Genomic DNA, 21708 nt, shown 5'->3' on the forward strand with positions numbered 1-21708 from the left:
TGTGCGGGCTGGGAGGCAGCAGCTCTAGGGTCTGAGGGCTTGGGGGGGCTGCGGGTCGGTATCTGCGGGCTGGGGGGCTGCAGAGCGGGGGCTGCGGGCTGGGAGGCAGCAGGGCGAGGGGCTGCGGGTCGGGGGTCCGCGGGCTGGGGGGGGGTGGGTGGCTGCAGCGCCGGCTCCGCGAGCGACTCTCCCCGGCTCAGCTCCTCCCGTCGGGGGTCTCCGGCGGCTCGGCCCCCGGGGCCGGCTGGGGGGCCCCTCCCTCGCTCCCCCCCCCTGTCTCCGCGGGGCGGGGCGGGCGGCTCCCATCGCCCCCGCCCCCCGCCCCGTGACTCGGCTGCCTCCCGCGGGCGGCGGCGGCTGCCGGGCGCTGGCGTGCGGCCCCCGGGCGGGGGACTATGAAGCACCATGGTGTGGTGTGACCGTGGCGTCCAGATGCTGCTGACCACGGTGGGCGCCTTCGCAGCCTTCAGCCTCATGGCCATCGCCATCGGCACCGACTACTGGCTCTACTCCAGCGCCCACATCTGCAACGGCACCAACATCACGGCGGACGAGGCGCAGGGGCCGCCGAGGAAGGCGCGGGGCGACCTCACGCACTCGGGGCTCTGGAGGATCTGCTGCCTCGAAGGTACCGGGATGGAGGGAGGGAGGGATGGAGGGGGGGTGGAAACAACTTCCCGGGGCCCGGAGCCGCCGGGCAGAACGCGGTGGGAGCCGCGCTGCCGCCTCGGACGCGGCCGAGGAGGAGGAGGAGGAGGATGGCGTTACCGTGGCAACCGGCATCTCCGGCATTGCCATGGGAACCGGGCGGCGGGGTGCGGAGCGCTGACCGGGGTTTGGGGTGGGGGGGGCACCTCGTTTCTCTGCCCCCTCTAAGGGGATGAGGGACCTTCAAGGCTTTTGGGGGGTGCGTCCGAGTCTTGGGGCTCGGGTCCGGGGACCTCTCGGGGCTGGGGATCCCTCGGGGCTCGGCGGCTGAGCCGCAGGTGTCGGGCAGGACGGCAGAAACCCAAGTTTCTCGCCGCTTACCCTCAGCCGGAGACACCGGGATCCGGGCTGGAGACGCTGCTGGTTGCGGGCTCGGGGGTCAGCGTCGTTCATGCGAACGGGTGAAAAGATGCGGGTTTGGGGGAGCCGGGATGGATGGCAGGACACCCCCTTCCCGGTGGGGGACGAGCGGCTGGCTCCCTCTGTGAAAATGGAATCGTGGATGAGGCTGGGACAAAGAAGCACGAGGGTGCTGAGAGATCTGGCATCGCAGGTTGGAAAATCCAGATGGGAGGCAACATCTGTCAGCCGAGCGCTCGGAGCTCCGACCGTGGGAAACAGGGAGAGGGACCAGCGCCGGGGATGGTTCTGATCCCCCTGGATCTGCTGCTCCGAGGAGCTGGCAGAGCCCCGGCGATGCTGGATGAAAGGGAGAGCGTAGAGGGGGGCTGCTGGCTGCTCCTGGGGGTGGGGGGCACGCTGGAGGCTTTCTCCCCCCAGTGATGCTCTTGGCATATCGGCTGCAGCGCGCCCGGGTCCATCAGCACAACTCAGCACACGGGAACTTTGCAAATCTGCTTTATTCTGACAGCTCAGCCCAGAGGAGCCCAGCCATAGTCCAGGCTCTAGCAGCTGAGTTCGGAAGGTTTTTTCCCTCCTTAGAAAAGGCTGTGGCATCGTAGGAGCTCTTCATCCTCACGTCTGTTCTCATTTTCTCCTCTTGCTAATGATTCGAGGCTACAGTGTAACATCATTTTTCTCTTAAAATACGAGATTTGCCACTTAGTAATAGTATGCAGACGTAGAATAGCGGTAGCACAAGAAAATATTTTTGGGCAATAAAAGGAGAAAGAATTACTGAAATGTGAAGGTTTATGGGTGATAATAATGCTTGGCTTTATAACTCCTAAAGGAAATCTAACTCTCGGCATGGGCTTTTATGACACCTGGAGAACGAGGGCTTGTGTCTGGAAGCTCCTGAGTTTGCTGAGAGGTGCTGAGCATCCTCGGCTTAAACCAAATCTTGTGATCTTCGCTGAGCTTGTTCTGGTGTCTTCAATTTCCATTTTCCATGGAAAATAAGTTTGTTTGCGTCTTGCAGGAGTTGCTCAGCGTGCTCAGCTACCCTGGGCCCGTTGTCTCCGGGAGAAATCCCTGAGTTTCCCAAAGTTTGGGATTTCTGCAGGGTCTTCCAGGAATCTCATTCATAGAAATGAAGTGTGGCTTTGACTGAAATGGGTGGGATTTTTTTCCCTTTATTTAAACTGGGCTTAATTAAGAACTTCATTTAAAAAAAAAAAAAAGTAAGTGAAATCATGAGAAATGGGCAGCGTTACAGACAGTGCCCGGGAATGCTGGCTGGTCTCTTGTCTCATTACATCCCTGGGGCAGCTCCTGTGCCTTCCTGAGCACATTTTCTTTGCAAAGGTGTTTGCTGAAAAATTGCCCCCAGCAGTGGTGTGCGAGTAACCCTCATCCCTTCAAGGGACAAAGAAGTATTTTATGGGACCCATCTATCCAACAGCAATTAAGCTGCTCAACATTCACATGCTCATAATCAAATTGCTGAGCTACAAATTTTAAAGTTGTCAAATATGTGCTAAGAATGGACACTTTGAGAAATCTGTCATCTGTTCACAGATATCAGGAACAGAGACTACATTCTCTCCTACGTTTTCAGTATGTTCTGTCTTTGTAAGATAAAATCTATAGATACATTAAAATATTCATGTTTTAAACCATATCATGGGACTCTGATTTCGGTATGGGAAGATTGGCTTTTTTCATCAAATAATAAAACCACTTCTAGAAGCTGATTTAGAACAACACTCCCTTGATCATTTCAGAGCATCGCTACTTCGGAGTGGATGAGTCTTTTAGTAAAATCAACGTAGCAGTTGCAACTCTGAGGAGATATGCAGCAAGAAAATAATTTCAGTTATGGATTTTTATATGTGATTGAATGGTTGGGCTTCAAACCTATTTTTAGAACTCTTTTTGTGTTTTGGAGCAATAATTATAAATGCCTACTTAATTTATTTTTATGGTCTTAAGCACCATTTAACTGTTATTTTAAAAAGCTAAATCTAAGATGCCAATGTTGAAAACCTGAAAATACTTTAAACAGCATCTCAGGGTAAATTTCAGGTCAATTGAATTTTTCCATTAAAACCTTTGTCAACTATGCCCATAAAACAACCTGTATTCTGGATTTTGAACAATCACCTGTACAGTATCCAAAATTTCAAACAGAACTGTTGAAATGGAATGGGAAAGGATATTCTTCTAATCAAATTGTTAGGTGTTCCTTGATGTTTTCCTCTTGTTTCTTCTTGGGGACAACGTTTAACAACAAATTAGCATCGTAATGATAACTGGAGTGATACAGTTGGGGATCCAGCGTATCATCTTTCTTCGGAGCTGCAGTTGTCCTGGGGATGAAATCGTGTTTCATTACTAGTATTCTATACTACTATGGAGCTTAGTCACTCAAGAAGTAGCGTTAATGATACATCAGTCAAACTCTTCCCTCTATAATCCCAGTTTTGTTCTTCTAGCGTGTTCGTCAAAGGTGGAGGTAGGAGGCTCATTGAGTGAATTTTAAATAACAGCAGTATTTCTGCCTGGATTTTTAAAACTTATATCCAAGGTAATTGCCTTAGGTAGGAAGCTGTTTAAAATAATTCTTGGTGTGAACGTGCGTGTATCAGAAGTGCGTGCTATTCAACTGAGCCTCTGCAGTAAAATGGCCCAGGGGCTCCCTGGCAAAGCTGGTTTTTGGCTTTCTGGGGCCACGGCACCTACAATAACTGCAGTTTTTGCAGCCTAACTGTCACTGGGCTAAGAAGTTTCTGATGAAGTTCCCATGTGGCTGTCTGCACCTGAAATGTGCACCCCAACCCATAAATTAATAAGAGCAAATCAGCCCCATTTCAAGGGACTCTGTTAGATCCCGTGTCCACACTTGAGCTACAGGTGTTGTCACAAGCTGTGAGTCTCTGTCAAAATGGTGAAGACCAGAGTCTTGGGAACACAGCAGTTGTTGTCTTATGAATAATCCTTTTGTGGTCAAGCTAGCCTAAGAAAGAGAGATTAAACCATCATAGATTTCCAGCAGCCCCTATTTCTATGGTAAATGTGCAGCACAACTATACAAGCCTTTCATAGTCTTACACAAAGAGGATCTGCTTTTAAAATATTTGCCTAGAATTAAAAAAAATACTTTAAAAATACCACTTTATCCACTGAAACTGCTTATCTTGGTGAACAATCTTGCTGAAGTTAATAGGCCGGCTCACAACAGAGAGCTCTGCAGGCCCTGGGACATCAAGATATGAAATCAAGTGATGTACTTGTAATTTAAATTTATTCAAAGAGCATTTTATTAAACACTTCAGAATATGAATGTCTTTGAACCCATTGTGTGTACTGCTTTCGGTATTCCCTGTTTGCCATTTACTTTTCAAGTGGTGCCATTGGTTTTATTTAAATCACGTGGAACCGTTTGTCCTTCCTGACTGGGTGGCTGGGATGTTTATAATTGGGAGGAAGGATCGAGTAAATAATTTATGACTTGAAAACTTGCAGAAATGCAGATTTACACAATTATTTGCAAGTCTGCTGGCTTGGATGAATGCACACAAACATGGGAACTAAAGCACACGCATGCACTGCTTCCATGGTTACTCTTGAAAACAAAATAAAAATGCTTATACAAATGTTTGAGGCAAGCAAACAAAGGAAAGCTGCTATCCATCAATACTGCAAATTCATGGCTCATCCAAAAAGAATGAATATTATTTAGTATTCTCAAAGCAATGCCGTGAAGTCCTAGCACCACCAGTATTTTTAAGCAACTAAATACAATGCAGACTATATTCATGTGCTATTGCCAAAGTTTTATTTGTTGAAGAGCAATTGTTGAATCACTTCAATATCAGGCATGATGTGCTTTGGAAGTTATATCCACAAGCCCAAGTAGCTGGATTAAGGGACAGTTGGTCTTCTCAAGCCTTGTCAGATGTGTGAGCCTATATTCGCACTGTGAAGGAAGATAGCTGCAAATGGAGAATACACAAATCGGTGTCTTTGCTATGAAAAATTCATTCTGTGTATGCTGTAGCCTATTTCTTGGACAGTATGTACATATTCTGTACATGCATTATAGCTCCTGAAGAGTGAACTTCCATCTATGAGACTTTGACAACAAACATAAACACGTTAAAGAAAGACTTTTACAGGATTCAACCCATGGTTTCATTATTTCTTTCCATACATCCTGCTCATACTGTCTCCATATCCCTGGTAAAACATGCCATTGAGAAAGTGTCTGTGCTGCACTCGTTGTTTTTAAAAGCAGTTCTTAGAGCTCCAGTGTCATCTTTGCAACAGTGTTCGAAGCAGTGCGGTCTTGTCAGCAATTGATGGAGTGATTTTTGACAGTCTTTTTTTCAAGAGCATTCCATTTTCTAGAGATACTTCATGAATTTGGAGCAATCTTTAGGGATTCGTAGTTCAATCTCTTCGAAATATTGTCCATGGTATAACAGATTTAAAGTACTGTGCTGGAGGAATTGTCAACAGAAGATGTGCTAAGACGTTTTCCATTCCCTTCTCACGTAAAAAAAGCACCGATCTCCTAAATGCACGTCTTCGAACAGTTGTAACAGAGCCTCTCAAATGACTGTATTGATGAAACAAAACGTCCGTTCTTCCCGAGACGTTCTGTGAAGCAGGGATCTGAAGCTAATTGACTGAATATATGTCGCTTTAGTGAATTAATTTCCTTTCTTGAACTCGATCGACTATCTAGCCAGTAGGGAGCTATCAGGCTACATGAGGGTTTGGATATTTTCTCAGTGGCTTCTGCATGTCAAATATCCCAATGCAAAGCTTAGAACCCAAAGACTTTCTGTGCATTAGTGATACTCCCCAAAGGCTGTAAACCAATGAAAGCACATTTGTAATCCAACTGTAAAGCTTCTTCATCTCTGCAAGATCTAATATGGATAGTATTAATCTTACCTAGGTTTCAGGAATGTTGTTTGAAAAGACTCAAGGAGGCATTAGGTTACGCAAATAGGATACCTGTGGCTGTGTTGTGCTATAGTTACTTTTTTATTCTGTGTGTAACTATACCGCATATTGTAGGTGGTTGACAGATGGCATTTGTGGTAGTAGCTGTCAGAGCAATAGTAGGTCATTTTGGGGTTCTCATGGACCTTTGCAGTGTAATATAATGTAGACCTTGGGCTTCTTCCAGCTGCCATTACCTTTAACTGACCCTCTGCCATGGGCTTTTATTACTGTTTTTAGATACTGGCAGGAGCTTGTAGCTGTTGCATCTCATCAGAGCTTCCCCTGCCTTCTGGCAGCTCTGCTAACCCTCACCAGGGTAAACTGGTAAAACAGGCAAATATGAAAACGTAATCTTTTGTTCCTGTAAGATTTCAACGCGGTAATTATTTCTGAGGTGGAGCTTGTCCCATTCACAGGGTCGCTCTGCATTCCTTCTGCCTGTATTGTGCCGTCCAGCCTGCTGGTTTGGTCATAGTCTTGCCAGCAGTAAAACATCTGAACCTCCTATAAAAGCCTGGGGAGAAGGGGTGTATGTCTGCTATCTCCGTTCTGTAGCTGTGCATGTCTTTAGGGAAACAGAGAGAAAAAGAGAAAGTATAAGGAGGGGAGGGTAGTGCTTTCATCTCCTTTTTAATTCTTTTGATGCAATGGAAGTACTTAGATACTAAGTATAATTTGAAGTCTGTTATTAATACCTCCCAGCATTCAGATGTTTAGTTGGTGTCTGAGTGGTTTGTGTGTCAGGCTGAACATTAGGAAAAATTTTTTCATGGAAAGGGTCATTGGGCACTGGCAGAGGCTGCCCAGGGAGGGGGTTGAGTCCCCTTCCCTGGAGGGGTTTAAGGGACGGGTGGACGAGGTGCTGAGGGACATGGGTTAGTGACTGATGGGAGTGGTTGGACTCAATGATCCGGTGGGTCTCTTCCAACCTGGTGATTCTAGGATTCTATGATTCAGAGAGCTGAGCGGTAACTTCTGCATCCCCAGACTGGGGATGGAGACTTGTTGGTCTGGGCTTCACTAGGTTTTCTGCCTGATTCGGGGCCACTTACTTCATCTTTCTGCCCCTGACTAGGGAGGGTAACAGTGCTTCCTTCCCACTCACTTTCCCCTCATCCTAGTAGTAAAAGAGAAAAGAAGATGCGGAGAAACTGGGACACGGTGATGGGGCTGCCCAGCTCAGAGAAGGTACATGAACACTACTTTAATTGGGTTTGAAGCATTTTGCTTGCAACTTATGTTTTATACATGCAATATTTTGTGTTTAAGCATGTCTTCCTTGAGGGACAGGATTAAGTCTGATTCTCCACCTACGTAAATGTAGCTGCTTTCTAGGAAGTAAGTGGAATTATGCCAATATGAAGCCAATATAAGAGAAGGGATTGTCGATCTGTCCCTTCAATTGGACCTTTTCCTGCTGGTCCTTCTTTTTGAGCCAAGACTCATCTCAGGAAATAAATCCTACTATTGAACTGAAAACCTGGTCCTGCTTCCAAACATTACTTTGTGCTTATCTTCATTTTAGATTTCTGTTTACTGGTATTTATTATGTCGCAGACTTATGGTTCAGCATCCAAATTCTTACCAACAGATGGCAAGGCAGGATGCACAGGAGTAGTAAAATAAACAGGATAAATGCACAACTGCCCATATGTCTGAGAGGCTGATACACATTTATGACTTCAGAACAAAAGGATGTTTTCAGTAGCCAGCCCCAGTGCTGTGCGGGGCTTCTTGCTGTTTTCTGCCCTAAAATGTCTCACTTCTTCAGCATATTTTGATCATATTTTGTCCTCCCTTTCTTTATGCCCAGATAGTTGTTTCCTTCAGTTATATGTCTCCTCTCCCAAATCACATCAGTTCATTTACCTTCAAAATTTTAGGGTGTAAAGTGGCTCTTTCCTGGTCTTTGGCTCATATTTTTTTCTTTCTGAGTGGTGGTTTGGGCTATTTTAAGGGGCACACAGAGGTGCTGGGGACCACAGCAACATTTGAGACAGTGACTTTCTCTGTATTGGAATTTATTATAATATTAATGACATGTGGTCTCTCTGATCTCTCAAAATAGCAAGCCTTAGGGCAAGCTGCCTGCAGGATGGATAGCCCAGACCAGACAGACTTTTGCTAGATTTCCCTTCAAACCTGGGGGCATTTTTGCCAGTCGTTGCATGCTGTGGGTCAAATGCAGTGGAAGTGTTGAAACAGCTCTTCATTTAGCCTGACAAACAGTCCAGCCCCTCTTTCTCCTCCTTCTTGTGGCATCCTGTCGTCTTAATGTCTTTGTTCTTGTTCTCTTTTTGCCTCTCCTTGCTGAAACATTAGAATTTTCCTTCCACTAAAAAGACACCTTCTAAACTAGCTTTTCAATGGTAGTACAAGAGGCTTTCTTTAGAAAACTGGTAGATACCGCCCCAGGTGGAAATGTAGGATTTTTAATTTCTCTTTTTAACTCTTGAGCATCTCTGTGTCCTCCTGCCAGGGAAAGACGCGTAATCATATACTTATCAAAAGGTATGAGGTTTGAGTTCTCTTTTCTCTACCTGTTTTACTTTGTTTCCCATGTGTTTACCCAAGCTCCTGCTTACTATACGAATAGCACTGTAAGTTCTTTGGCAATGGAATTGAGTCATTTTTTTGTTAAACATTGTATGTGAAGGAATGCTGGATTATAAATACGCAGTGATGATAGGGAGAGGTGGTGGAAGAGAGAGCACATTATGGAATTACAGTATTTCCTGTGCAGATTGCCAGGCCCTGGTATGAATTAACCTCTTTTATTGTTCTTTTTCAAACGTTCCGCCTTTTAATTGCTGTTTTGGAATTGTGCCACTTAGTTATGCCCTTTGAATGCTTCTCACTTAGCCAGTCCCATTAGCTCAATAATGCCAAATATTTCAAAGATATTCAGAAGCGACAAGCATCCCCTGTTCGAGTGGGCGAGGCACCCAGTTCAATGAGGAATTACCACTCTCATTTAGCTGCTAGGGTTTTTTTTCAGATGCAGCTAAGAACAATCTTTAAGGCGCTGCCAATTCCCTACCAGAGGTTTTAGATCAGTTTTCTCCCAATTATACATTTTAAATAACACAATTTTGTGTAGAACGTGGATGACTGAATATTTTCTCCTGTCCAAATATATAGCATTCAATAATGTTAGGATTGTTATTGTGTCTTACTTGCATCCCAGAGGCATGGTTTATCTATTGTTGCTGCGAGGCATTGAAAAGAAACCATGAGGTGTCACAATTATGACTTGAAATAGGATCTTGCCAGCGGTACGTTGCCTAACTATAATCAGATCTAAAATACGACTTATTGCATATACCTGTCTTAGAGCTGTGCATACCTGTCTCGTGGCTCACTGAATGTCAGTGATGGCTATTTGCCATGCTGTTGGGTTTTTTCAAAGCTCAGCCCCCAGCATTCAGCTGTCCGCAGGCGAATGAAATAGCAAACTCTTAATGCTGGAAGACCTTGTGACTATTTAGAGTGAGTTTTCAAAGGCGGACAGATAAGAAAGTTAGTAATTAATACTCTTTTGTATATGACTCACTAATGGCAATAGTGGGCTTTAATCAGCTGTGTGCAGTGGATCTTCTAAACTCACGTAGATCACAGCAATGCTCCTTTACGTACTCGCATACGGTTTAGTGCAGAATTGGCTGGAGTTGGTTTCTTTGTGTGTTAGTTTGTTTTTAGCAAGCTGATGAAACAGCCTTATGTCGCATCATATTTCTATCCACATGGATCATAAACAGGGTCGAAAGCTTCGGATTCACTGGGCAGAGATCTGTTAGTTGAGCCAGTGGAGTAAATAGCCTCAAATAGATTGTTGTCCTCCAGATCTGCCTCTGCCGATGGCAGGTTGGTCATTTGTAGGTAATTGTGAGCTGCCACGTCTTCAGGAACTTGGTTTCCAGTGCAGGTTGCAGAGACAAAGCCCCAGACTCTTCATCTGTTTCCTCCCAAATTTAACATCCCCTGGTCCCACTCTGCCACCTGATATACACATGGGTGACAGATGTTTATTCTGTTCAATTAGAGCTCGGCAACATTATTAATGATTTCAACTGAATTTTATTAGCGAAACGGTTGGAAAATGTCAGTATCAAGCAGAGCTGTCCTAGATGGGATAAAATATGAATTAATAAATCAAGGAGCTAAGTAACAGTTTGGAAATGGCTTCTTAAACTAGAGTTGCTAACCCTAACCAGTTGGGTGCCTATGCTTATCCTCCTGCCAGCAGGCAACGGAGTGTAAATTATTTGCCATTACAGTAATTCTGGGTTCACCAGAGTGCTCTTTGCAGACAGACCAACTTCTTCCAGACGGACTGGTAGGATATGGATGGCCCCAGTCCAGAAAGCCCCTCTATATTTATGCGTGCGCTGATGCCAAGCCGATAAACCTGGCAAGAGACTTGAGTTTCTTGGCTCAGGCTTTGCGCTGCTTGGATCTGCCCACCCTGTGTTCGGATCAGAGCTGGTCCACATCCCTCCACCTCTGCCCGCTGTGAAAACACATTTTTATCTGTCGACAAAAGATGCTCCAAGATGATGAGCAGTCGTTTCAAAGATTGTGGCTTATGAACTCTAACCAAATTTCCAGTGAAGGTTTGTCTTGGAAGCTTACGTTGTGTTGGGAGTCAACAGAATTTAATTTTTTAAGTTGCTTAGGTGTTACCAAAAATTTTCGTCCAAGACTATGCGGCTGTCTGCTAATCAAGAGATTAAATGTCCTGTGGTTCTCCTCAGTAGACCGCAGGTTTGCTTCAGAGATTGGTAAATGTTTCTCCTTTGCTCTGCACATTTTGCTGTACTCTCGTCCTTGCCTTTAGCGCTGGCAAATGCGGACAGTTTTGGAGATGCTTTGAGATCCTTAAAGATGCAAGACCTGAAATAAAACATGTAGTATTGAGGAATAATGCTAGGGTTGTGTTTTCAGTATCACTTCTGATTATAGCCATTCGAACAATTTATTTGCAGTGACCCACTGCAGTGGTGCTTATTAAAATAGAATCCTCTTTATAGCTTGGTAGCAAATTAGGAGGGGGAAAACATAGCTATCCCATTCCATCCAATGTCTTTGAGAGAGGTTTACCCTCAAAACTTGCTTTTTAGGGATATTGCCCTTGTTTTTTCTTGTACTCCTGGTCTGATTTTTAATGACTTACTTCGTATCTCTCAGTAGCCAATTCCCAGTGACCTTTTTCCTCCTTTAATTTTAATTTCTGTATATAAATGGCAGCATTCTAGCTGGAGACAGTCTTTGGACACAGCAGGACCCCACAGAGACGGAAAAACAGGCCAGAAATTTTCCACGGGAATTTTAAGTCTTACCCAGGGCTTGGGCCGTGCAAAGAGCCAACACAGTCGGTTTTGCAGGATCAGAGGAGCCCTCAGACGCAGAAGCTGGACAAAGCACAAGTGGTTCAGGATCAGGGCCAGACCTGGGCAGCCAGGACCTCGCCGTCGGCATCGCCGGCATCAGGGCTGGATGCAGCTACTCCCACAGGTTCTCCCTTTTTTCTGGCATGACTGCTTTGCCCCGGGAGGGCTGAGCAAGTGGTTGCAGCTGGCCAGAATATGGGTACACAGCTCCTAATGCTGATTTTATAGCATTAATGTGCACCTGTTTTGGTGGCCAACTGGCACCACATCGAGCCTAAAATGTGTGTGTAAGCTCTGTATTAAAAAAGGCATAAGAATTAGAGTGTATCAAACATGTCATTAGACACGTGCCTGGTAGACATAATGTAGGATAATGAATGTGATCACAGGAATAAATTAATAACTGAAAATATTTTTTATACGTATGCGCACTTAAAACAGGATAAGAACTAAGTGACACTTGTGTCACCAGTTTATAATTAAAATGCAGTGCTTGAATGAAAATGTAAGCTTCAATTAGCCAGCACGACCCTGCTTCCGGCTTTACTTCCCACTGAAAAGCAACGATAACAAGCTCACATTTATTATCAGAGTTTTTCCTGGAGCTGTGCACTGAAACATGCTCACATCTGAGCCCTTTCACTGAAGACATTTTTTCGCTTCAGCAGTTTGGCATGCCATACAAAGACTCTCTGATTTTTAGTGATGTTCACCTCCTCTTACATAAAATTGTTTTCTGTGCATATTATTTGGTTTTAGTTGAAGTCCAGGTGCACGGGTTACTGAAGAACCAAAAGGATGGCTCATCACATAGCACAATGGGTAATTATTGCTGAGCTTCACTGTACTGCACAGACAAATCCTTTCTTGGAGCTCAGCATTGTAGCTGTGGAAGAGAGAGAAAATACCTACGATCTAGCCCAAAATGCCACGAGGGTAGGAATAGATCCTCTGGGATCTGCTTTGCTCGTCTAATTTTTAACTATCTCAAGGGACAGAGCTTCGCAATTTTGTTTAGAGATACTATTTTGCATTTTAATTTCACCAGTGGGAAGTTAATACATGTATAAATTATGAGGTCTCATGTGTTCCCGTTTTCATCCCAAGAGTCTTTCTGGTTAGGCTTTTGGCAAACGGTTAAATAATTCTCTGGGTTTGGCCAGCATTTAACCCAAGATTTGTCTTGATTTGTGCACAGTCCATACAAAGTTCGGTGCTGTGTAGCCTAGGAGTGGAGCTTCTGATTTCTGCAAGACCAGGCGGAATCCTTGGCTACACAGCTGAGCTCCCTGTGTAGGCAGGAAAAAAAAAACCACAAGTGCCTCAGAAGAGCGATTCTGGAAATGTGTGTGCTGGGTGGGGGCTGCCTGTGTCGACTCGTAGGACGGTTAATGCTGTGCTGCATCTTGGCTCCTGCCAATCTCTGCAGTTTGGGGACCTGGCTCAGTGCTCCACACGAGGGGCAATGCCCTCCGCTTGAAATCCAAGTCCCTGAGGTGCCTTTTGAGAGCTGCTGACAGCAACGGTGCCTTCCCAGACACTAATGTTGCCACAGCCAACAGAAAAATAGGAAATTTTTAGTCTCGGACTAATTATGCAGCTTGGAGATGTCTGTCATGTCTTGACAACCTGCGATAGGTGCTGGGTTGGACATTTTTGCACCCTTCAAATTGGTCCATATACAGACAAAACTACAGGAATCGGAGTCCAAAATAAGAAGGGAGGGGAATGCCCTTCTCAGCCAGTGCTTAGGAGAGCTGCTGAAAGGATTACAAAGCATAACTACCCTCAGAACGTCAGCGTAGAGCTGTTGAGCCGCAGAAAGTCTACTTAAGGAATGTCCTCTATGATGGAGATGGAACCAAATGTCCACATGGATATCTTTTGCAGTGCCCCCTGCAATATTTCAAGCAATTTCTATGGGCACAACTCTTGTAATTTCAGAATGGATGTCAAGCCAGGATTTCTCAACTCAGAATAGATGTGTGCTCTTAGCTTTGGGTCAGGCAGTGATGTGTGGTGTAGTTGGAGCCCGCAGGGACTCTTCAAGTTGTTAAAACTACAAACCTTCTGGTTTTTCACTGGTGCTATTCACGTGGGACGGAGTGACCTCTCCCGTAAGCCTTTCCAACAGCAGCAGCAATCTCAATAGCATTTAATAACTACCCATGGAGAAAATTACACTCTATTTAAAAGGCCAGAAAAATCATCTTCAGTCTAACTGCTGACTTTGGTAGAATTACACCAAAAATGAGTTCTGTCTGACATCCTTTCCCATCGTGATGTTCAGTAGCGGGGCTGAAAAAGCCTTTCAAAGGCAGATTAAACAAGTCCGAATGGTGAAATATTCTTTTAATTTTCCTTCATACATGTTATTTTAGGTATAGTTTGGAATGCTGCCCTTATGAGAGGCATCCCTTTAAATATTTATACAGCATCAATATGTAGCCACCTTCATACGTTTTTAATGATGTGTTCCTTTCTAAATTAACCATTAGGTAACCCTGTTCTATAGCATTCCGTGTTTTGCGCTGCCTTTATGCTACCCTTGGACTTTTATTTATTTATTTTGCTGTGGAACAATGAAGATGTCAAGGCAAGGCCCAGGGGCACCGTGGAAATCGAATTCTTGGAGCACCGCTGCTGTTGCTATGGTGGACACGCACTCAATAGCGCACTGTGCTGCTCGGCAAGCCAAGGGGATTAAAACCCCAGCTCCGCTGCTGGGCCGTGTCAGTTCACCGCTGTTAGAATGGAGGCTCTTCGCTTCTGTAATTATAGTTCCCAGGATCAGGGGAAAGAAAAAAAATACTGAAGCAAAGCTAAGCAAAGCTGAGCAAAGGAGTAGGAAGCAGTCTCTCTGTTCTGAGGTTCTCCCTGGGAACCACAGTTGTCTCGGGCAGGCTTCTGGATTTTGCAGAGGCTCTTCTCTGTCGTCTTCTCATTTTGTGTTAGTTTGTTAGATGCCACAGTATGCCAAGAGGAATAGGACAAAGCCCGGTGCTGCCAGCTGACTCAAAGATCTTTACTATTTCCTCAGACCTGATTCAGGCTGAAAAGCCACAGATGAGTAGGAGTGTTGGCACAAGCCAGGGGTTTTTATAAAAGTGGGATCTTCTACTCCTGTTTAGGTGTACTGCAGGTTTCTGCAGCAGCTGCTCATGGCTTGTTCCCATCCTGGTGTCCCTCTCTCCTAAGGTGACCCTAGGAGATGGCTGCACCCTTATGGCCCCGTGATAGGAACGGTTGGACTCGATGATCCAGTGGGTCTCTTCCAACCAGGTGATTCTATGGTCCTGTGACCAAAAATTCAGCAAAGCCTTGGCAGATTGGCAGAGGACACAGCGTCCCGGGTTTGGTAGAGACGTTATTCCCCTGACAGAACAAAAAACCAACAAGAGAGACATCAGAGCTTATCCTGTGCCCTAGTGTAATGAAAGCAAGAGCAAAATATTCCTGCATACTGCTTCGTAAAGAAGAGTTGCACCCTTTAAAGCTGCAATCCAACCTCTCCTTGCCCTGCCTGCTGAAGGGGCCTTATCCCTGTATTTGTTTTCTAAGTAAAAGCTTCAGTTAAGTCAGTAGCAATCTTATCTGAGGATAATGGGCTCAATGAAATACAGAAATGCAATTTTCGTGAGTTGCAGTGTATTGAAGACAGAGATTGAGTCACAAGTCATCCCCTTCCAGCAACAGAGCTCGGTTCCTGCTGTACACGTTGCTGAATCAGTCCAAGAAAGGGTGTTACCGTCTCTTCTGCCAGCATACAAGATGCTTTATAAAAAGCACAGGGGTATTTCCGAATCTTCTGTCCTGTGAACCAAACCTGGTGTGATTTAGCTCCAGCAGTGACTTGCTTTGCTGGGTTTTTAAATGTACTGGTAAAGGGACATTGTTTGCTCCAAACAAAAGCCATCTGGGCTTGGCATTCCTGCAGTAAAAGAAGCCAAGCAGCAGCTGAAATAGAATGAAATGCTCTCTCCCATCACAGAAAAGGCAAGGTATGGCCAAGCTTAAATTGTGCTGTTATTTGAGTCTTCTCTTTTGGTTGCAGAGGCAATTTTTTCAGTGTTTGCTGCAAATATGTTTAAATTCGCTGTTTTGCAGGCAAGTAGTCGATGCATCTGAAGTGCATACTTGACATATGTTTCTTTTCACATCCTGTCCTCCATTCGTTTCATGTAGCAGATGCTCAGTTTACCACTTTAAATGTATTCTTATTTACTAGAAATTATTTTAGAAAATAGCTGTTTGGAACTAAACATTTCCAGCCCTTCTCCTGGGTGCTGGAAGCTCCTTTTTGCAGCTGTCCTGTGTGGCTGCATGCAGATGTTGACAGGTTAATTTGCATTTGAAGAGCTGGATGGAGTGAGCTAAGCAAGGGTTTTTCTTCCCCTGTCTCTGAAGGCAGTGGCTTAAACACTCCTTGCCAAATTTAGCCCTGATGCTACTCTTCTTAATTAACTAGAGCAACATCCAAGCTGAGTTTGGCACATTGTTAGCTGCCCGTTTATTCCAGGGTTGAATTAAGACCCCTGACCATGTAAAAGAAAGGCCCTTATTCTGCAAATTGATTGTACAACACTGAAAGGCAAGGACAGTCCTAATTCACAGCAAGGTGGTATATACAAGCTGGTTTATCCGATTTCCGCTATATTGCTCCATTTCCAGGAGCTGCAGGTCCAGACCTTCCAGCTGAGGTCTCTGGTTTACCTGGCTGTTGCATACTAGTGTGTTTCAGAAGTGTTTTAGTAAAAAACAAAGTCCTGCTAGCAAGAAGAAAGTGCAGCTTGCACTGCTTGATCCCCCTACCTGGAGAATACTCTTTGTTTTTATTGTTGTTGTGGGGTTTTTTTTCCTCTTAAAATAAGATTGCACAAAGATTTTCAGCACAAAGACCCAAATTTAGCCTTCAGTCCCTCCCATCAATAAAGAAAAAGGCAGAAGTCTTGATCCACAGCCGTGCTGTCAGCCTCTAGGAACTGTTGCTCCAGGTCTTTCATGTACGTGATCCATCCACATTGGCTCAAAGCCCGATTTAGCAGAGACCAAAAACTTTCATGCTGCATCAGGGAGCGAAGCTAACATTAAAGAGCTGTAGCCTTGTCATGATCAAGGCCCATACACTTTGCTTCCTCTTCGTTTTCTTTCCTTTCCTTTAGATGTTAACAAAACTGTCAAGGAAAGCTACATCCAGCAGGTGTTAGAGCACTGAACTGAACCTGCAGAAACATGGGAAGGCAGAATTAAGGTTGTCTCTTTTTTTTTTTTTTCCACCTTCATCTCACCATGCTTCTGTGCTTCCCTGCCACGTCCTTGGCGTGCTCAGCTGTGGGCAGATGCTGGCCTCGCTTCTCCCCCATAATCTGCATTTCAGCAGTTTTCCAGTTCCCTCCTGCTGGTCGAACACAAATTACAGCTGCAGCTGAGATTGCTGCTCATCACCCTCCGGTCAAGGCTGCCCTGGGGACGGAGTTATCCCTCTGAACTTTGGCAGGTTTGATGTCTCCAGGTAGGCATTATAATGAGCATATTGGACTTGGTCTGTGGTTTGAAGTATTCATGGCAGAATTCTTAGTGGTCTCAGTCAAGTACAAACTAATTCACAGAATCACAGAATCACAGAATAACCAGGTTGGAAGAGACCCACCGGATCATCGAGTCCAACCGTTCCTATCAAACACTAAACCAAAATTCATCACCTGAACTGTGTGTGGGTGCAGTAGAAGAGACTGGGGGCGCAATGTGCTTTCTTATTTCCTCCAGTCCATCATTTGCATCGTGCATGAAGCTTTTCTTGTGGGTATCTTTGTTTTTTCTATGGAAGAACTTAAGGGGAGAGGTCAGCAATGGGGAATGTTGCTGTTAGACAAGGAAAAACTTAAGGGGAGGGAGTAGGACTGGGGAATGTTGCTGTTCGACAGGCATCATTCAGGTACTCGTGATGATATGAGAACACTCCGCAGAGTCACAGACACGAGAAGATTACCTGATACAAGAATAGCCAAGAAGAGAATATTTGACCTTCAAGGTTTTCTTATCTAAACATTATAACTGGATAGCAATGCAACCCAGCTTGTCAACAACAAGAAATAAAAGAAAAATAAAACTAATTTAAAACCCCACAGTGGCAATGGAATAAATTCATACATTTATCATTTCAGAGTTTCCCATCTCTCTTGCCTCTTTTCCTGCAAGGTTTAAATTATTAGTTCGGTTTTTTTTACATTATGTTTACTCTCCTAAGAATAGAATACAATTTACAGAAGTTCATATGGATGAAAAAGCTTTTTCTTTTTGTGCTGTTGCTCGCACAGTTAACGCACACAAGCCTGCACCTTCTAGCTTTCCAAACCCCTGGTTCATATCATCAGATAAGTTAATTCAGTATTCAGAAATTTATTTTGAAATTCTTAAAAGAAGAAGGTTTGTTACCTAATTTTCACCTAATAAGTATCGTGCATCTCAGGGTTTGGTACAAGACTTTATCTGTTCCACTTAGATGTGGGGCTGGTCCTGCCAGTGCTAGGATTAGAGATGTTTGGATGAGAAGAGATCCTTAAACTGAAGTAATGCAGGATGAGGATCTAAGTTTATCTTAACAGCTAGAAAGAAACTGGTAAAATGAAATTCAACCTCTGCTACTGTAGATCTCCCAGGTTTCAAGCTTCTGAGGCAGAGGGTGATTTTTAAGCAAAATTTTAACTCGCACATACATTAATTATTTCTAGTGACTTGCTCAAAAATAGCAGTTTGATCCAGTCTTGCAGTGTCCTTACGGAGCGCTGCAGTGGGACCCGACAGCCTCCCCGTGCCTGGGAATACAAAACTTTCTGTGCACACCTGAACCACGTACCTGCCTTGGGTCTGGCACCTCGGGTGGGGAACATGCTCTCAGTGTCCCTTGTCCCTCGTCTGACACAGGTCAGCAGGGAATGGCCAGAGTTTGGGGTCCAAACATCTTACTAATGCCTGAGCCAGCGAAGGAGACCTGTGGTTCGTTACTGATAGAGGCTAATGGCAAAGCGCTGTCCCCCGAGAGCACGGGAGCATCATGCTGTGTGACTCAAAGGTGCAGCTGAGTCACAGCCTCCCCTGGCTTCTCCTGCGATGGGAATGGGTTAGATGCCGTATTCAAGCTTGTGCCTGAAGTCACGATCCAAGTCGTTGTGTTCAGGCTTCTCGTTTGCTTCACAGGGAGAAAGTGTGTTGCACTTCTCAAAGAAGAAGGAGGCTGTGGTGCGGGAAAGCCAGCTCCCGGATTCCCACTCACAAGAGTGCTGTTATAATAATAAAAAAAAAACCAATAAAGAACACCTTTAAAGCACAAGGGGATGACAGTACCCCTGCAGGAGCCCCTCAGGAGTCAATGAAGATACCTGGCATATTGAGTATTTGCCGGTTAGCAGGATGCATCAGCTAAGATCGCCTGAGGCACGCAGAGCTGCTGCAGAAAAGCACTGATGTCTCATGGGGGTATGCTCTCCTACTCGAGAGTGCTTAGGAGCAGATCCACAAAGGTTTTTAGGTGTTGCCGTGCCTATAAAAAGCAGAAACTTGGCCTAGAAACCTGAGCAGCCTGGACAATAACTGAAGAGCAGAGCCCAGGAGCCAAACCCTAATGGTGAGCGGGCTGGGCTTAGCTCTGCAAACCCTCAGGGCTGGGGTTTCAGGCTGTGCTTCTCTCACAGGGGTGAATTTCACTTTGATGTGTCCTCTGGATGGAGTCACAGCAGAGCGGGCATGCTTTGGTGCATCCCCCTCGGACGCTGGCTCATCCCTGGCAGCGCCGTTAGAGTTAAATGACCCGGCAGATCCTCACTCTCCAGTAGGTATTTGCTGGCACACAGCCCCGTGAGCCCAGTCTCTGGAGCATGAGTGATCTGTAGTCACCAGGAAAACTTTCTCAAGAGCTTATTTAGGAGAGAGCCCCGATGCGTCGGTAGCGCTGTGTGCAGGAGAGCTGCTGGAGCCAGTTGATATTTCAACATGACCGAATATTTTTAGAGCCATCCTAGGGTGCAGGATTTTTAACTTCCATTTCACAGCCCTTGAAGCCTGGCAAACTTTCATTAACATTTGATGCCTTGAAGTCATGCGAGGTCTGGGAGAAAAGAGAGGGAGGAAAAAAAGAAACGCACCTTTCTGGAGCCTGTAGTTTGTGAAGTTGCTGTGGAGCTTAGAAAAAGCCTCTGATACCTCTTCATTGTACCAAGTGCTTTTAAAGTACCCAAACTATTCAGAAAGCGTAGCTAGAATCCCAAACCATGGCTGTGTGACAGTCTTGCTTAATTAAAAGATAACTTAAGTTAGCATGTTAAATACCTGGAGTCTTTCTGGCCCTTGGGAGGTTGAAGGATTTCTTAAACAGAAGCTTAAACTCCACATCTTAAGGATTATACCTCTCTTCTTCATCTATTATTGGGCAACTTTGCTAAATATAGGGCTTTTTGACTCATAAATCCCAAAGTTATTTGTAAGTCATTGTGCCTCCATCCTAAAGATGAGGAGCTGGGACACGGGGCAGGATTTGCTCCCAGTTCCCACTGCTCACATTGCCATTTCTCTGCAGCACAAAGTAAGGTTTTTCTACCCAAATTCATACATGGTGAAAACACTGGTTCGCTGGCTACAAGGCAAGCTTTCAACTGGAAAACAAATTAACAGAAACTCTATTCCCCGCCCCCCCAAAAAATACACACACATACACACACAGAGTCTCTTTGCACACAACTGAGATTTTTCATCGGCTGAGGGAGTAGGAAGAAGAGACGTATTTTTGTCTCCTTGGCAAAAATGTATTGGCAGCATCTCACTGAGTTGTAAAGATTGAGTAAGTACCAGAGCGTGGCCCTGTTAAGACAGGCAGGGTTTGGAAAGCTGCCCTTCAGCTGCCTACACCCGTCTACCAGGACGATTGCAGGGATGCTGCCCTGGGCAGGGGGGGGTCTCAGTGTGTGGGACCCCGAACAGCTCAAACAGGCTCATGTGGAGGAAGAGGAGTTGGTAATACCTGGAAAAGAAAAGCTGGCAGCTCTGCGTCACGCCAGATGAAGTGTCTGAAGGGGAGAGGAGCTGTAAATCTCCCTCTGTGTATGGCATCGTTCCCGGGCGGTCAGAGCCGCTGCCTCCCTCCTGAGCTCTGTACCTCTCGGGAGGTCTCGCCAAGGTGGTGACTAAATGGTCCTCGCCTGCTTTCAAAACTCGAGAGGAAATACAGTCCCTGAGATGCTGTTATACAAGGGCGGGGAGAGGGATGAAGGACTGAAGAGGGAGGGCTGTGAGGGGGTCAAAGGCACAACAGCCAGCACAGCGAGGTGTGGGGGCACCTGCCTTTTGTCCAGTGTGCCCAGAACAAGGAAAATATCTTATTTTTTCTCTTCCCAGCCGTAAACTTTCCTGGTCACTTCCACGCCATTCAAGGACAGCAAAAAGCAATAAGCATTTCTGGTTAGGATGGAAGATGTGCCTGATGCTGATAAGGGCTGGGACGCTCAGATACATTATTTAAATCCAATTCTGAGATCTCAGATTGGATTGCCCAAAGCTATCACCACTGTTATCCTTCCCCCAGTGCAGGTAGAGATATTTCACAGTAAAATGTGATTCCGGAATAATGCAAGTAAACTCAGAAATCTCAACAATAAAATATTTATGCATCTGTGCTTTAGAGCATTGTAATTTTGCATGATATGCTTTGCTTTTCAAGACTGACTAGATTAAGGCACTTCTGATTCATTAAACACATTTTCCCAAGTGCTGTTTCTACAAATATTGTTGGGCCGTTGTGTTTAGTTGTATTTATTAGCTGGTGTAACGAGGAAGTTACATCTTCCGTAAACCTGAGAGGAACCCTCTTAAATGTGTTGCTCTCAATCTCAGCAGAGAAGAAAAGAGTTCTAATGAATAATTAAAGCTTAAAGAGGTCATGCTGCTTTTGCGGTCTCGTTTTTATTTGTCATTGCTTAGTTTGCATTAGGAAATAGAAAGTTTCAGGTGCAGGAGCCAGATGCAATCTCTTCTGCATGTGGTAGCCATCTCCACTTTTATGTATTAGGTCATTTGTTAACTGTAACTATTTAAATCGGTCTTGGGAATTATAAGTTTCAGGCTCTTGATTTTCATCAGGCAGTGGCTTTGTGCATCCTCTCGCCTTCTGTCAGCAGTACGAGCACCAACTCTTGGGCAGAGTGGTGCGCACAGCGAGCCAGGCGGGGCTGTGGATGCAGGCAGAGCTGCTCAGGGAGGACCC

The 21708-nt window shown here is 45.2% G+C and overlaps 1 protein-coding gene across 1 annotated transcript in view; it reads left to right on the forward strand.

The window, feature by feature from the left end:
* The first annotated feature begins 308 nt into the window (after positions 1-308).
* CACNG4 (calcium voltage-gated channel auxiliary subunit gamma 4) overlaps positions 309-21708 on the forward strand; it is a 42616-nt gene continuing 21216 nt past the window's right edge. The window contains exon 1 of the mRNA XM_069872231.1: positions 309-628. Coding sequence (XP_069728332.1) covers positions 406-628 — 223 coding nt within the window. The 5' untranslated portion in view covers positions 309-405. The remainder of the gene's footprint in view (positions 629-21708) is intronic.

The sequence above is a fragment of the Phaenicophaeus curvirostris genome, chromosome 19, assembly GCF_032191515.1.
Source record: "Phaenicophaeus curvirostris isolate KB17595 chromosome 19, BPBGC_Pcur_1.0, whole genome shotgun sequence".
NCBI lineage: Eukaryota > Metazoa > Chordata > Aves > Cuculiformes > Cuculidae > Phaenicophaeus > Phaenicophaeus curvirostris.